The following is a 17838-nucleotide window of genomic DNA, read 5'->3' as shown; positions in this document are numbered from 1 at the left end:
ATCAAATAATTTATACACCTGCAATGTCAGCTTCCAGAGAACTCAAAGCAATCAGGAGGATTCAGACTCCACTGGAAGCCTCCCCACCTCCAAACATCATAGAACAAGGCAGATAAATCTTTTCTACTTGAAGCTTTAAGAGCAAGTACAATATGTCAAGTAAAGAAAATAAAAAATTAGCAGCATGTTGAAAAAAAAAATGGACTGGGGTTTATTTCAGTTTTATTAAATCCCAGTAAATTTCTGGAACATTTATTCAGCTGTTCTGGATAAAGAGTAATATCTTAAATATTTTGAAGTATCATCAGATATAAGACTCTCTCATAAATTGCAAATTGAAAGGTCAATGACTTCTGTGAGTTTAAATGGTAACCAATTAGAAATCAAAGGCAGCAATCCAACTATTATGAGATCCACCTCCTCACTCTACTAAGAAGGAGATTAAGTAATGTGTAGCTCCATGGATAAACTCTTAGTCCTTTATGCATCTATTATTTATTAAAATTTAACAAATGTTTTGAAGGCCCCATCACCTTAGTATAGGAACAACTTTTGATTATTTTGTGACAAGACCACCATTTGTTTCTGCATTAAAACAGCATCAAGTTTTGGTAATTCCAGAACAACATTGGTGTTTTAGCACTTTCTGATAAAGATAACATATAGATATTTTTCTATTTCCCCTGGCAAAGAAACAAAACCCTCCAAATCACAAAGAGGAATGTCTAGATTTGATTGATTTGACCAAATGTCTATCATTTACATGGCATCTTCACTTATGCGGCATAAACATTTACATACATGACATACTCACACGGCAAATACAAATTAACAGGCTGTTCCTAAGGATTGTAGTTTCCACACAAGTGGCCAACTCCAGCTTTGGTGCAGGTGGGCATAATGACATTAGTCAGTGACAGCCATATGCTAAACACATGATTCTCCCACATGGTTGTTCTTGATCCAGGAACAAAACAATACAAGAAAGCTTCTAACCAGTATGGAGTCAAACATGCCATAAAGTTACACTCCCTTCCTCAAGTCTCTTATTCACCTTCAGATGGAAGAAGAGAATAGAAAGGTACACTGGAAACTGCAACTGTTCCTTTTGTGGAAAAAGTGCCAGAAAACACAGGGAGGAATGTAAAGTGTTTCTTTGCAATGGATTTGAGATAGGCTGAAAGGGGACTCTGTGCATGTCCTCTCTCTTTCTTCTCTGCTGTTTCAAGAAACCACTAAAGAGGTACAGAAAAAGGGTAGGTCATTTTGTGCTTAAGGTAATCATCTTTTTTTCATTGACATTTATATTTAAAAAGAAAACACAAATTATTTTATATAAAAGGAAGTTAAAGATATCAATTTTCAAAACCTCAGGTAACCCTAGTCCTGGAATCAGATGCTCAAGTACTCATCTCATTTTAGGCATCTGAAATATCTCCTATATGGAACATAGTCAGACCTGTTTTGGTGCCAGATATTCTTTGATGGGGCAACTGATTATAAAAAAAAATCTTGAAAATCATTATCTGTTGTGTTTATGCCATTAACAGTAACACGAAAGGGAAAACAAATGATGGTTTGAATATCTAGGAGCCCAGGAAAGGATGTGTTTGCTGACTGGCTTTCTGCAGGTGGAACTGATGTCAAGAGGAGGTCATACAGTGGTGAGCAGGATGAGAAAAAGGTCGCTTGTCTTTGCAACTTTTGGATGGCCTGAGGACTGCAGGTCATAAAAAGGTATACATTTTGCCAGGTCTGTGATTCCATGAGTTGTCTTCACTAAACACTGACCACTGGTGCCTCTGTGCTCCAGCTGTCACCTCAGCCATGCTTAAAGAATGCATGCCAAGCCACACTGATCCTGTCTTCTAATGCTGCTCTTCCATGTTTTTTAAGCTGGATCATTTTCCCAGTTTATACTGTAACATAAATAATTGTGCTGCCTTAATGACAGTGAAGTGGAGGGAGGATTTGAAATACTATAGTCTGATACTGCTGTGAACATCCAAGTGCTTTGGTGGAATGACAGTGAGAGTTTGCATTCCTATTCTCCAACCATCTTCCCATTGTGCTACTTTGCACTGCAGCTCTTATTGCACCATGTAAATAAAAGAAGGTGAGTTCTGGTCAGGAATGCCATTTTTGCTCCACAGCAAACAACATTGCAGTGCTCTGCAGGGCTCCTTGGACCTGCTTTATTTACTGTATCGATGTAGGCAACATAGTTAGGGACAGATGTAGCTAAAATGTACCACTAAATATTGCAGGTATTTCCAAGTTTTAGCCATGTAGTCTAATATATGCTTCTAGCATATATTGGCTGAAAACAGTAAATAGAGATAGGTGAAGAGAGAACTCTATGTTGAGTTCATAAAACTCTGCTGGCTCCAACTAGCAAGACACTCGTTATGTGCCAAATTGTATGGAGGCTCCCATACATTTACATATACAAAGATGCACGTGTGTGTGTGAGCAGAACAATGTCCTCCTAAAGTACACAGGGAAAGAAGAAACAGCTCAGAATTATTGCTGCTGAGGGTGGCTGCAGGTGCAAAGGGCACAACAGAAACCACAGCTCCAATGATTGGAACAGTAAAAGAAAAAAAATATTTTTTAAAAGGGGTTTTGCCAGAATGCCTCAGTGATCACCTGCATTAGCCTTCAACTACCAGTTGTGTGTCTTCAGAGCAGAAATAAACATCTTTTAATGTTTATGGTTTGCACGATGTAAACAGTCAACTAACCTTGCTGGGTTAACTTTCATAAACTTGGGCCCATTTGTTACCTGAAATACATCATGTCCAGGTCCATCCCAAATATTTGGCTACATGAGGGATACCATCAGACTGTACACTTGCACAATGGAAGCATTGACAAGAATCCTAGAAAATATTACTTGATGCCTCCCATGTCTAAACAAGGAACCAGTCAAAGCTCCCACTTCACCACAGTACACAAGCACAGGACATTCCCACAAACGTCCACAGCAGCCCTCTGGATGGAGTACTGTGGTCAGCCTGCAAAGAGTTCCAAGACATAGACAGCTTAAGTGGTTTGTACAAATGCACACAGGGAGCATTTGCAGCTCCTCCAATTCAGAGCCAAAGATTCTGCCAATTTCCATTGAAAATGCTGGTCTGCAATGTCCCATTCCAAATAAATTCAAAGACATTGTCATCTGAATTTCTTGGTGAATAGGTGCCAATTAGATTAATAAGATCCTATAAACAGGCAAAAAAACCCAATTCACCAATCACCAATTTTCATTGCCTAGCACTTGTACCATGCTAGGGAGTAGAGTAACAATCACAAAGATCAGAATTCTCATGAGCTGCTTATAACACCCCCTTTGAATGGATACTACAGCACCATACTGAATGCTCCTCGGAGAGTCAGCTAATGAAGTGCCTGCCCAAGGATCTGGATTCAGACTTTCTCAAAGCTGCATCAGAAACCATGTCCAACCTGAATCAGTATGGTTAGTGAATCTGCACTGCAACAAGCTTCTCAACCAAAGAAGAAAAGACTGTCCACAGCAGGAGGATGCAGAAACATCCAACCTGCTGTCACAACTAGAACAACTACACTAAGTTTGCACCCACCTGAAAATAAATAATAATAGTAATTTTTAAAAAGTCAGTTGGTGCCTTATCCAAAAGACAGTGGAAGACATTCAACTCCTGCTGACATGTACAAATCAAACTAATTGTGTCTCAGTCAATTGGTTTGCATTTCCCCAACTGCAGTATCTGGCTGAAGCTTCTCCAAGCCTGCTCAGCTGCACTTCAGTGTCACCAGTACCTATCACATCAATCTCTGCTGTTGGGGACCTGGCTGGCTCCAGCTGCCCTTGACAGAGGAGATTGGGAAGCCACCTCATCAGTTCAGCAGCTGACCATATGGAAACAGAGTTAGACTCTGAACTTTCACAGGTTGGTTATTTAGTCAGGAAAATTAGCAGAATCTGAGTGATATAGAGATAGAACCTGATAGATAGAGAGCACCCTCTTTAAGACTCCTGATGATATTCAAGCTTACTGGCACAAACACAAGTCGCACTTTTGTATAACCTGTTGAATACAGGCTTACTTGCATCCCTGAATTTCTGCATGATAAAAGCAGTGAAGAGATTCAACTGAAAAACTTCCATTTCCTTTCTTACATCAGTGTGTGATTCCTGGGGGATATGATTCGTTTTCTGGTCGTTTATGCTAGGTTGTGAGCTCACTCCCTGTTATAAATGGGTTGTCTGTATAATTGTTACCAATTACATGCAAATTGCTCCTAAATGGCACAGACAGCCCATTTGTGCCAAACGTTGGTTTACACTTTGCTCTCTTTCCAAGACAGTGGAGAGATAAAAAAGCAATTGGATTGATGAGTGGGATGTCAACATTTCTCTCCAGTTTCCATTATGCAGTTAAACATTGCCTCACCATTCTTTGACAAATATTGGAATATTTCCAGAAATCACACTTCATTTTTTCCAAGATGGTGATCAAATACCTCCCCAAATCTGAGTAAGAAGTACCAACTCTTGTTTATCCTCCACGTCAGATCTGCAATTCAGACACTACAAATGAGAACTTCATATGTTTTCCTGCACAATCAGTTGGAATTCAGCTTGCAATGAGACTTGTCAAGCACCTCCAGATTCTTTTGTTTTTGATTCATTATGGATCTGAGAAGCATTTATTCCAAAAACAGCAACTTGCCCAATGTCAAGTAAATGTTCTGCTCACAAAACTGAACCACATTTCAACTTCTGTTTTTTCAATTTCCATATCATTCATGCTAGGGAAAATATCAGCAAAACAACCGACCATATGAAAAACATTTTTTTTCTTTCCTTTTCTTTTCAACTTGGAAATGTCTTTAGTTTTAGTGGCTTTAGTGGCTTTATACCCTTCACAATGGGTAGAAAATTTAACACTGAAATTCTTGAAAGAATTTTATCCTCAAAGGCATTTATTTCAATGGAGCCAGAATTTCTGTGTCAGCAAAGTATGACAGAATGTATTTAGCTTCAAGTGTGTACTTAAACAGCATAGACTTCAAGGGAACTTAAATACATGCTTAATTTTGAGCATATGCTTAAGTGTTTTTGGTGAATAGTATTGAACCACAGCATTCACCTCTTTTTTAAAGGAGAGAATGCCTTCCAAAGCAACATTTACTTTTCAGGGCACAGTGTGTGTTTTTTAAATCCTCCTTTGATGTTTCTTGGTCTACTTTGTTTTTAAAAGCTCACCAGAAATCAAAAAGGATTAGTAGGTCATGATCCTCCAAGCTACCTGGTATAGATCAGCCCAGGAAAGGACAGAAATGGAGTTTAGCTAGCAAAGAAAAAATGCTTGCCTGAAGCAGTTTGAAGAACTTTTTCTGAGGCACAAATTAATTAAAACTGCTTTGGTATTTTGTTTTCTATTTATAATCATTATCATTTAAAGAACACTTTAAAAAAGTAGAAAGCAGAATATAGGATATTTCACAGATCATAACAACCAAATATGAATATTACTGTGTATTAAATATCTTCAACTATGCCAGTAATATTTCATACAACAAGCAGTTTTTTCCACTCATCCTTAAAAGAAAAACTTTCCTGAACCAAAGTATACTTACCATTTTTTTTAAATGGGAACTTGAATTAATATTTTCTTAAAAGCATTGATTGCTAGTATGACATTACAGAGTAGAAGTAGAGGAAGTCTTGAAAGTGATATTAAAAAAAGATCTGGATTCCTACTTCCTCCAGAATTCAGTGCTCTAAATGTGGTATCTGAGCAAACACCAGCTCTTGACCTCAAATCTATATTCTTCGCTGAGGTTCATCCACTAGGATAAGGACTGCTGTGTAGCAGTTAAATACAAAACAAACCTGAAATTTGTACCTTCTGAGGTTTGGTTCTGACCAGCCTTTGAAACAAGATTGCTTTCAGTCCATCGGTTATTTCAGCACTTGACATCACCCCTACATAAAACAAGGCAAATGGCCAATTAGCTAACTGGAACTTTTCCAGTTCAAAATGGTGCCAAAATGAATGAAGATGAAGTGGAGTAGAAAAAAAAAAGTTTAAATTGGCTGAACAGTCAGCTCTCTATGGGAAGCTGAAAATAGAAATCAGTTCATGGAACTCAGGAGCTTCACTATCTTCTATTTGGGGAAGATCAAACTTCGGCATTTGCAAGTTAAACAGGGATCCCCAAGGCTTCTAGAGAGTACTTTATAAAAAGAGGTTTTATACAGGACCTGTGTATTTTGCAAATAAAACTGCAGCACATTAAATTCTAATCACATTCTATTCATAGCATCTGAAATCAGAGTATAAATTTGCTTCCTACAGATAATTATCTGGACTGAAGTTTTAATCTTATACATATGCCATTACCCCTATGCAAACATGGGTAACTTTTGGCTTTTTCTTTTCAGCAACATTCAGCTATTTTGACATTTTAAATGGTTATGAGTTGGTTTTAAATAAAGACAGCCTAAAGAAATCAGATTATATGTTAAGCAGTAGTATTTGAAGTGAGAAAGAAAAGAATACAGCATTGTAAAATAACATCTCTGCTTGGGAAATAATGTGCAAATTCCAGAAAGAAAAGTAGTTAATCACGCCAACTTTGTAAATATAACTTCTATAAAAGTCAGTGCTGCTTTAAATACATCTATCAGGCCCCTCATACAAACTGCTAAGCTACATCAGAAATGCATTTAAGTATTCTAAATAGGAAAAATTCCCCCGCAGAAAATTTCCCATTATTATAAACTTGTTAGTTATGCTACAGAACAGCACTTCAATCTTCTGTCAAAACATTAGCAGCACAGTACAGTCCAAGCTACATATACCAATGTTTACCTACTAAACAATACTCTCTACTACGACTTTGTAAAACTGTCAAGAACATCATGAAGCAAAGGTTATAAATCTTTGTGGAAAAGCAACCATATTCCTGATATAAAATACACTTTTAAAGGTATAAAAAGTACAACTGCAATTTATCTAAATTGCCATTCTCAAAAAAAAGCAGAATAACCAACTTCAAATATTACTATGATATTTTTCTTTACAAAATTATTATAAAATTTTGGCTATCAGGCTATCAGGTGCACCTGCTGACAAGCAAATTAGCTCTGCATTTAAAAGACACTGCCTGATGCAAAAGCCCTTTTCTTCCAGTGAAAATCAAGCAGTGATTTAAAGAAATGGGGGTTTCAGACAGCTAATGATGCAGATAGATAGAACTGACAGTAATCAAATTCCTCAAATGAGTACATTTCACATAATTTGGTAGTGGCCTTGTATGTGTCCAAACTTTAAAAAGAAAAGTTAGTCCGGTTAAAAAGCAGCTTCACGTGTTTTTATGACTTTTATGAACTGTCAAAAGAACAATGTATTCAGAGAGATTATGAACTCCTCACAGGTTCTGGCACTCACAGCATCTGGTTGCAAGGGAAAATAACTTCACGCTGTTGTTTGTGAAACAAATTCAATTTGACTCCACCAAACTTTAGAACCACAGAAGACAAGAAGTTGCATGAGTCCAATAATGCTTCAGATCCATGTTTTTAAAGCACTGATACTTGGCCATGCAGACACAATGAACCTACTGCAATCCACCACATCACGGAGACTGACCTCAGCAAGGAGCTGAACTTAGCAACAACCTTTAGCTGCAGAGCTGTTACTGAAATGATTAGTTACAACAGCTCTGAGCAGGCAGATCACTTCACCAGTGTGCATCTGTGTAAGATCAGGGCCTGAACATGTTTCTTCCCTTCATCTGGCCTCAGCTTCAGGAAAAAACATGTTTCACTTGTCCCAGCTCACTCCCCATGTCAGTGGACATTAAGCACATGTCGCCTCACTTTTGGAGAGCATTGCATTTTTTGACCTCGTAACTGTTTGCTGAATTGCATTCCACCAGTTCTCACCTTGGAAAAAACTTTTTAAGTGCATTAACATGGCACAATTCAACTGTACTATACATGAATCACATGAATCACATGAATCAATAGTAGTGGGACATTACTTACATAAGGCAACCGGATCCAGATTCCTTACACAGTCTTTCTCTAAGTAGATTTGTATCTATCCCTCCAGTCACCAGAGCCCTTGCCTTCCCTGCACAACACTGTCTAGTCCCTCTCTCCATACCCCTTAATCCTCCAGAACCATCTCTAACCTTTCTGCTCCACCTGGAGGAACTTGTGCCATAGCACCAGCAACAGCAGTGCTGAATCTTCGACCATAGCTGCTGCAGCACTTCAAAGGCAGATACCACAGCCAAGGATTTAGACTGCAGCTGGAAATTGAAGGCTCAAGGTGGGGTCCCCAGGGCTGAGCAAAAAGAGTGAAGCTCATTTGTAAGGATTAAAAGGTGGACAGGTAATGGATCTCTGTGGGGCAGGAAGGAGAGGGAAAAGCAGAGAGAGTGGAAGTCAGTATACAATACAAAAAGCTGAGGAGGTTAAGAGGGGCAGCAAAGGGAGGGGCTGAGGGCACAGAAGAGAGGACATTCCTGGTTAGTGTAAATAAAATACATGTATGTTAGGGAGGAAGAATGAGGGCAGTCTGGAAACATAAACAAAAATATCTTCAGAAAAGGTAGGCCTTTAACATAGCAGTTGGTGGAAAGATTAAGAGGAATAAAATACAAAAGGATGTACAAGTCAAAGACAGCTAGAAAAATAGGCACTGAGAATAAAAAACTGTGATGAGACCAAGAAATAAAATCAGTCTGTAAAACAGCTTGCACTGGGACACATATAACATCTTTCATACTGCAGGATACCCAAAATGTAAAAGCAAAAATTTTTTATTATTCAAGGTAACAATGGACTCTGCATATGAAGTTATAAAAAAGCTTATATTTTCTTTTGAAAAGTAAAATTACAGAAATTTTTAAAAGAAAAAAACCCCAAACTTTACCCAAGAAGTCAGTGTTTAAGACCATGCTACATATTAGTTGGGAAGCAGGACCATGAGGATGATACACATGGACTAGAGAAAGACCACAGCTACATTGTGCTCAGCTTCTCAGAGGGGGCAGTTCTAGTCAATATTTGAACATATGAGCTGAGGCCACAAACACACCAAGAAATGTAAGGGTTTTAAACTTTCCACCTGCCTTGGAGACCATAAACTTGTGAAGTGAATAACTATTAAGAAAATAGCTTTGAAGAGAAGTTCTCAGCTGGTGGTAGTAGAAGAGACTTATCCTCACAGTTGCAGTTAACTATACAGTAAAGCAATGCAGTGGGACACAAACCCTATGGAAAGGAGCAAGAATTCAGACTAGAATAAATAATTCACTGCAAATCACACCTACCTTAGTGTAGCATAATTTCTCAATATCTCAGCTTCTTAGAATTTCCCACATCTGAATGCTAAACAATATACACTAAAGTCATATCACAGAGTTATATAACTGTGTTAAGCTAATAAATAGGATTTTTTGCCATCTGCAATACTTTCGAAAATAGTTAAAATAGTTTAGCTATTTTGTTAAACTACTAATAGTTTAATTGTTGCTTGAACAGCTTAATAGTAACATTCACTTGAAGAACCTCATAATTTTCACTTGTGATATACAAGCCTCCTTCATAGCCTTATTACTTTCTGAATCTCCAAATGTTTCCTTGTAGTTATTAGAAAGCACATTCTAGAGTTTAAACAGGAAAAGATTTCTAGTTTGGGCATTGAGATGGCTTAATTTTTTTTCTCTCCTTAGCCTTCTGTTCAGATGTGCCAGCAGAGAACTGTGTGCACTGCTAGGAAAGCAACAAGGGAGAAGTGTGAAGATCACAGAGGACACAGCTTTTTATTTGTCATTTATTCTAAATTCAAAATAAAAGAGTACCAGGCCAAAAGTCATTCTGTTAGTTATTTAAAGTGGCTGATGCTAATTGATCTATCAACAGTTTCTAATGCATGTTGAATATATCACTCATCATTTACAGATCCAACTGTTCACTGACATTCATCCATATTCATAAAGATGTATAAGCCTATCTATTAGTGCAAGAAGTAATGCTGATGTGGTAATAAAAATACACAAAAACACTAGCATTTTTCAGAGCATCCATGGAGACAATTTGAGACTTCAGAGAAGTGACTATTTTTATAATAACAGCTTTATTTCAAGCACTGTTTCTCACTGGATACAACATTTTGTGCTAAGTGCATATATATTAATTGAACACTTTCAAAATTATCCCTAGATAAAATATATATTATGTGTTTAAAACTATTCCAACAACAGCTTTTCCAAGTAACATTTTGTTGAGTGTTAGTTCAAATAAATGGAGGGAAAAAATTAAAAATGCTTTGGCAAAATACCCTTCCATGGTGATGTCTTTAAAAGCATTTTGAATGCAGGGCTTCCTCATCTATTTTTATTCTGGTATCAGTCAAATAGAGAGGAGGAAACATAAACACAGTTATACAGTTTCATTTAAATATAATTTTAAAGAATATAGACTGAAATTTTTCAAGTGTGTGGTCTCATGTTTGAATTTGAGCCAGTTTAAAAACTGCCTGCTGCTTCGTAATGGACAGTGGTACATGTTTCTGAAACCTCTAATGGCATTGTTGTGCTGGTCCCTGTTAAAACAAAGTTCCTGGTTTCCCAGAGCCTGCATCAAGGCAGGAGCACTGCAAAGGTATCAAGCCAGAGAAGAACAGGCTGGTCACTGAACTGCACACATTGAGCTCCTGGAAGGATTGACGGATCTTGTCACAGGCTCCTGACTGTAGTTGACAATATCTGCCTTCACCACTCTCTGTCATAAAAGAAAACACAGTAACAATCAGAAAATTGAAACTTCTTGCGGACAAAGCATTCAACAGATTTTTATGAAATACAAAGGGAAAAATAACAAACAAACCAGTATTTTTTTTCACTACCTTACAGGAAACCTTATCGGGTGCTAAGTCTCATTATAATTCGAGGTTTATTCATGCTAAGCAGAAGCAAGTGCCTTGGTAGGTTATCACAACACTACAAAAGCAGTAGAATTATCTTGCTGAAGCAATGAATGCAGTTTTACTTCCATGAAAATTTTTCTGTGTCAGAGTAATAAAACAGAATTTATTTGCAAAAGTTGTGCCATTCATTCTTTAATAATAACTGCACATTGTAACTGGAAATTGTACCTAAGTCTTTTTGTCTTTACTCCAAGCATTTCATCAGAAAATATGGACAGAATTCAAACTGAATTTTAAATACAGCCATATTTTTAAAAAGCTTTGCTATGCATACTGGCTAACGATTACGTTAACATAAAAAGAAGCTCTGCATACTATATTTCTTCTCTAATACAGATCTAACAGGTATCACGCATTCTATTTACAAAGCATATGATAAGACTGATGCTCTCTCCTACATGAGGAGACAGAAATGTAGAATTTTGTATCCATTTCCATCTGAGACAGCTATGCAATATTTTGAATGTACAGCACTGAATACAGCAACAGGAAGAATTTCAAAGTTTCTACAAACTATCTGATTATTAGAAACACTATGTAATTAATTGTACACAAAGTTACAAAATAATATGTTGAGTATTACAAGTACTTACAAGTACAAAACACAATCTTCCAAAAGAACTTACTTTAACAGTTGTTACTTCATGTAAAAGCAATGCAGCTTATAAAAAAGAAACAAACCAAGTTTTTCATCAATACCTGAACTACTGCATTGAGCAGACTTTGCTCTGGCAGTTGGAAGTGTGATGTTGGTTATCTTCTTCAGGATATTTCACTAGTTCTGCCCTGACAACATTCTGTTAACCATGTATCAACATGATGGATAGAGGGCAAGGAGAAGAATGTAAAAAGAAAAGAGAAGGAAAACAATGGAGAGATTAATCAGTAGTTGAAAAGAATGAATGGATAACATAAGATTATGCAGAAGCAAAATGAAAGTGCATTTTCAGGCCCTAGGCAGATATAAGAGCAACACGTCTGGCTGAAAGCAGCACTCCCAGCACCAGGGCTGCTTGTCGAGCTTTCTCCAGAACATGCCCTCTCAAAGCACCAAAGTGAAAGGCTCATACATGCAATCAGCAGGAGTGTGTTAAAGCTAGAGAAAGGACAGAATAAAAAGGCAGGGAATTCAGTGAAAGAAAAGATGACAGTGGCCTATTCCTCCTCAAGTGAAAGATATTTAAATATTACATTATCGGCCTGTAACAAGTGCATTAGCTGCACACATGCATCTTTTCCATCACATAACTATCACATTACACCTAAATATGTAATCTAAAAGCAGTGATCAAATTAACAACCTCATGTCAAAATGCTTGCAGCTTTGATTTTTCTTTGCTTCATTTAAAAATAAAAGGTTCCAATTTTTTCCCTTAAAGACAAACAAAACTGTTTTCTTATTGTTAATACAGATAATGGATACAGGGTTCTCATTATTAATACAGGGTCAATACAGGGCTCATGGAAAGGGAAGTAAAATTCATGGAACAATTTCAGTAAAGAAGAAGCAAGAGGAGGTAAGTCTGCTATGAAGGATACCCTAAACCAGTTTAATATTTTTTCTTAATTACTTCAACTTTCCTTCAATATATTTTCAAGGTCAAAATGAATTAATAAATAATTAAATTCCATTATTTTAAGGGAAACAATATATAAACTGGATTAGGAATATATAAACAGTATACATTAAAGATTACCTCTGTAAATAAAACCTGTATGTCAAACAAGCAACAATAATTGAATAGGCTGGCAAAGAACCTGGATTTATTAGCTGCTGAAGTACTCTTCTTGAGCTTAATTCATCACATTCATATTATCTTATCTAGTGGAAAACACTCATGATTTACTGGACTCCTGGCCTGATGTTATCAAGAGAAAGGTTGCCAAATCCCATGTAGGGCAGTAGTAGGAGTTTTAGCATTAAACAGCATTATCTGACCTCACAGGACCTAGTTTCTTCATACCAATCTTTTGACTAGAGCTGAAGGGCAAAAAAACCCCAAAAGAAAAAGTCCTGCAATCAGTAGGCAATTAATTGTTCCCCAAACATTGGTCTAAATCCCGTCCTGTAAACACAGGCAGATTAGTGACCTATGCTTAGGTACACTGTAGCAAAAAACTGATGATCATAAATGACTTGGATTTTCCAATGGAATTTCATCCAAATAAGAGTTTAAAAATATCATTGCAACATTTCTTTCATTAACTTTTTGGTAATTAAAAACTTGGGCCTCTGCATCAGATTCTACATCAAGTGTATAATTGCCATGGTTCAAATCAACATAAATAATGAGAAGTAACCTTTTCTTGGTCCAGGTGCTCTGTATTCCAGATCTGACTTATCTGCCAAACACTTTATTGTACAAAGCTGGCACACACACACTGGTCTGCTGAACTGGTGTTTAGTTAGAGAGAAAACTACACATCACTTACAAAAATGCTAGCTCTTGCCAGTGCCAAGGAACAAAGCTGTACCCCATGCAGTTTTTACACTACAGTTGAAAGTAAAAAATACAGAAAGAAAAACATTTGATTAATAAAGGAGCTATTTCCTCACATTTCATCAGACCCTTGCAATTTAAAAGGGAGAGTATTTTGAGGACTGAAAATAAGTCAGAATCTGCAATTTTATTATTTTGGAACGGTTCTATTTCAAAAAACATGCTCTACTTTCCAGTCACGCATGAAGAGTAATCTAGTTCTTTGTTTCACCACAGTTTTGTCCAAATAAAAGTTTGATTAACAGCTATCTCAGCATGTTACCAGACAAGGTTTAGTAGCTCTAGCTGAGATAGTTTAAAGACTTACCACCCCCAAATGTCTGTCCTATTCCTCTGCTGGATGCCATTGCTGCCAAAGGAGAGCTGCTGGAATGTAACGTGGACTTGCACCTCATCCACTTCAGCACAGTCTGGCAGCTTCTCTTTAAAACAACTTTCAGCAGCAGTTTAAGCTAAGCTGCTCAACTTCACCCTGATGTGGCCAAAGCACATGATCACCTTCCATGTTCTGATTCTGATGTGGGAGCAATACATTCCAACAAAAAGGCAGCAGAAAATAGCTTGGGCTGCATTAATATCTTAAACTGCTGCAGCTGTTTTCTGAAATAATGCAGAGTAAATATAATTCAATCTCTAAGGCTTGTTCTTGCAGTCAATTAACAGAAGTTGTGCTGCTAATTTGAAGACAACTAAGAACCTTATATACTTTTCACAAGAGCATCTGCAGTTCTGCTAGTCATCAAAGCTCAAAAGTCATGAGCCAAAATCCAAAAATTCATACAAGTTAAAATACTATGTTTGGGATTCCTATTACTTATTTGTATCCACCTATGACTCACATCTAAGATCCTCCTAGACTGTAACAATCATAACTAACTCTAAACACAAGAAATAAGATATTCAGGCACAAAATCAAGCACTAGAAATAATTTTAAAGTGTATTCTCAATACTAGACAATAAAAAATACACATATAGCATTTGAGTGTTGGCATTTTACAAAAATTCAATATTTTATCTTATATTTTGCTACTGCCTAGATTGAATGAACATATCTGATTCTCTCTGACAAATGGATTCAAGCAAGAACCATCTCAGCAATAAGGAAATCTCACATTGCACAAAATATGGAAAACTCAAATATACAATCCAGTGTGTAAATAGTGCACATTTGTAAAAACCAAAATCCTTATTTAAAGATTGAATCCAAGTCAACACTTGTATACTTTATGGATGAGTCACATTTTCTATTATCTTGTATTTATTAGATTCTTTATAGCATTTATCTAGCATCTGTTTATCCACTGATCTAATTTTATAGCCCAGTAGCTAGAGTATTCAAGGTCTAAAAACTTTAAGGAACACACGTTATATAATTGTCCCACAAATTAAGGAAGACACGTGCCCATTTTAGAGATGAAAGAGGAGAAAACTCCCACCACCACCACTGTACTGAAGGGGCCTGCACCTGTCATACAAGAGTCTGTGGTAAAACAGAAATCTAATAATGGCATCATCCTCTAACACCACCTCCTTCCAGCCAAGAGACCAGCTCCGCGCTTTTGGCAAACATCATCCACACATCACTTCAATTAGGCTTTTCTACTGCAGACAAATGAATTTCTCTAAAGAGAATTTATCTTTCCGAGAATATGAAGATTCAAGTTTTCGCTCTCCAGATTATGAAGAAACTTTCCCTTTTCTATTCTTATGAAGTAATGGGGATATTTGGTTCCATACAACAGTGAGCCTTAAGATACAGCTAACAGACATTCCAATACAATTCTCATTGGGGAAACTCTTAGAATCCCTTCAAAATAACCCTCTCAAATGGAGCAAAGGTTTTACTGATAACAAAGACCTATTGCTTGTTTGGAGTAGATTTAAATTATGCTCCATTAACAGAACTTTGCAAATTAAGCATCTCACACTCTTTAGCTACACACACTGTTGCACCACACAATGACTTCTCCTGTACCTAAAAGGCAACAGTGAAGTTTCTTTTCTGTCCAAATTAATTTACTGGCTTTCTTTTTTTTTTTTTTTTTTTTTTTTTTTTGTGAGTGGTGGTGGTTTTTCAGAGACATTTTTTTACCTTTTTTTTTTTTTTTGATAATTAGAGCCTGGATTCACATCAATAGTAATATATGCCACAGTATTTAATTTATGCAAATTAACTATTTATAGGCTATTGGTAATGCAACTTGTGTAATATCAACTGACCCATATATTGCATATTCCATTGATCTACTCAACAAAATTAAAAGCTAATTACAATACTAAAGTAGAAGGAAGCCTACTTAAATCTAATACCAGTTTGACATAATTAATGTACTCTTGAACTGGGGCTATATGGAGCTTCCTACTTTAAAGACAACCTATAAGAATGCCCTTTCTTTAGAATTATACAGTTTTCCCTATAACCGTATTATCAGTCTCCTTTAAATTTAAGGTATTTATACACTTTTCTACAATCTTAGACCTGAGTTACAGAACACCACTCAGAGCACAGAGAGGTCTAGGAGTGACAGTCCAGTGCTAGCTAAACAACCAAAGTAAAATTTAAGAACTCTATGTGCTCAATTATTTAGCACAAATAATGACAGAGCTCAAAATAATAGATGGATAGTGCCTTAGTAGTAAAAGAACATTTAAAAGACACACTTAGTATTTCTCTGCCTATAAATTACAGCTTTTTAAAACTAATTTGTTGCTAAGTATGCTCTGTAAGTTTATTTTACAATTTTACTGTTTGCAATACAGTTTTCTAGTCAACCACTTCAACACAGATTGCAAACACTGCTGTGGCAAAGCACTTTCAGAAATTACATATTTATTGTATATTTCAAAAAGAAGGACACCAAGCTGTACATAAGGAATGCTTTGCCATTTATTTTAAATAAACTTACTGACTTATTTTGTGGTACTTATTTAACACTGGTACTGAAAAGCAGATCTAGGATGTTACACCACTAGAATAGAAACATTTGGATTCACTAAGTAAATTTAAATTGGGTTGTAGAAAAAATTTTCAGTTTAAACCCATGCATATAATATAATTTATATCTTCCATACTACCTGTATATGCACACATATTTAATTTCTAAGCTAATCTTAAGTGCTATTTCTAAACAAACATCCTTAGAACTAAAGTTTTTTCTTAATTTCTGAACATGTTTTTTCTTGTTTCAGATAGTTGATCATGATGGATAAGTAAGGAATTATCATATTTCATAAAAGCTGTTGTGAAATTGAATATTTATCTTCAGAACAACAGATGAAGATTTATTTAAAGAACAGTTATAAATCCACAAGATCACTTTTAATACTAAATAAAATACTAAAAAAATCCATGTATTTGTGAAAAATCACCTGTGATTGTTCCAATTCTGCTTTGTTTAATTTGATGCCGAGTATGTCAGCAGCAATTCTCTGAAAACACAGGAAGACCTATGGAAAGAAAATAAATTGCATTTCAATGATTAAAAACAGACATCCTTGAGGTTCTTTCAAATATATCAAACCATTCCTGAACAGTAAACAATGATATACAAAATTATGACCTGTGCAAAACAGATCTGAAAAAAAAACCCTCAGCTGGTACTTTCAATTTTGTTTAAAAAATTGAGAAAATAATTCAACAATGGTACAAGGAATGAACAGTATGCTGGATTGTTAAGCAACACTTCTACTTTGCCTCCAGAGACCTAAGTTTAAACAAGCTTTTACACAACCCACCTCTCAAATACTACTCCCGGTGCTATAAAATATGAATAAGGGTATTCACTAATGTTGAGCACAAAAATGTATTAACAGTGTATTGTGAAATAAGAGATGTAGGTTTCTGAAACTGAGAATAACAGAACTGTGCATCGACATCACCAAAATCCCTACTACATATGTCCAAAAAATAGCAGTATGAAAGAGTTCTGAAGAATCTTACAGAACATACACTGAAGAGAAGTATCTAGGAACAAGCAGGATGTTGTACAGCCTGTAGCAGCAGCCTGGCAGAGTTAGACTTTGGACGTGGTTTAACACATAATACTGGGTGGCAATGCTGTTTTAAATAATTTCTTTAATTCATCTCAAGACAGTCGACCTATCTCACTGTTTAGGTAAAACTGCATTTTAAATGTAATTAAAGAATATGACACATTCAAGAGGAGCAGCTTAAGTGTGCAGTGCTGCTAAACACTGTATTGCCAAGCTACAAGTTACATTTTATCTGCAGGGCTGCTAACAACATCTGAGCTCACCATCTAAATACCTAACAAATGTTGTTTTGCATCATGCAGCTGATACCCACAAAAAAAAAAAATCTACGTAAATGCTCACCATCATT

At 36.2% G+C, this 17838-nt stretch overlaps 1 protein-coding gene across 6 annotated transcripts in view; it reads right to left on the bottom strand.

Moving 5' to 3' along the window:
• Positions 1 to 10123: 10123 nt before the first annotated feature.
• Positions 10124 to 17838, bottom strand: part of RAB28 (RAB28, member RAS oncogene family) — a 60757-nt gene continuing 53042 nt past the window's right edge. Inside the window, exons 6-9 of one of the 6 annotated variants that reach the window (XR_010361472.1) lie at positions 16866 to 16943; positions 13428 to 13486; positions 11694 to 11791; positions 10124 to 10789 (exon numbers count right to left, since the gene is read on the bottom strand). Coding sequence is in view for 3 of the 6 variants with exons in the window: in XM_064418633.1 (XP_064274703.1) it covers positions 11699 to 11791; positions 16866 to 16943 (171 nt within the window). In the remaining 3 variants the exon portion in view is untranslated. Of the gene's footprint in view, positions 10790 to 11693; positions 11792 to 13427; positions 13487 to 13802; positions 13968 to 14039; positions 14096 to 16865; positions 16944 to 17838 lie in introns of those variants that run through there. The other 5 variants (XR_010361474.1, XR_010361473.1, XM_064418633.1 and 2 more) reach the window with 5 other exon arrangements.

This window comes from Passer domesticus, chromosome 4 (assembly GCF_036417665.1).
Source record: "Passer domesticus isolate bPasDom1 chromosome 4, bPasDom1.hap1, whole genome shotgun sequence".
NCBI classification, from domain to species: domain Eukaryota; kingdom Metazoa; phylum Chordata; class Aves; order Passeriformes; family Passeridae; genus Passer; species Passer domesticus.
The sequence above is the reverse complement of the archived record's forward strand: the minus strand, read 5'-3'. Positions and strand labels throughout refer to the sequence as shown.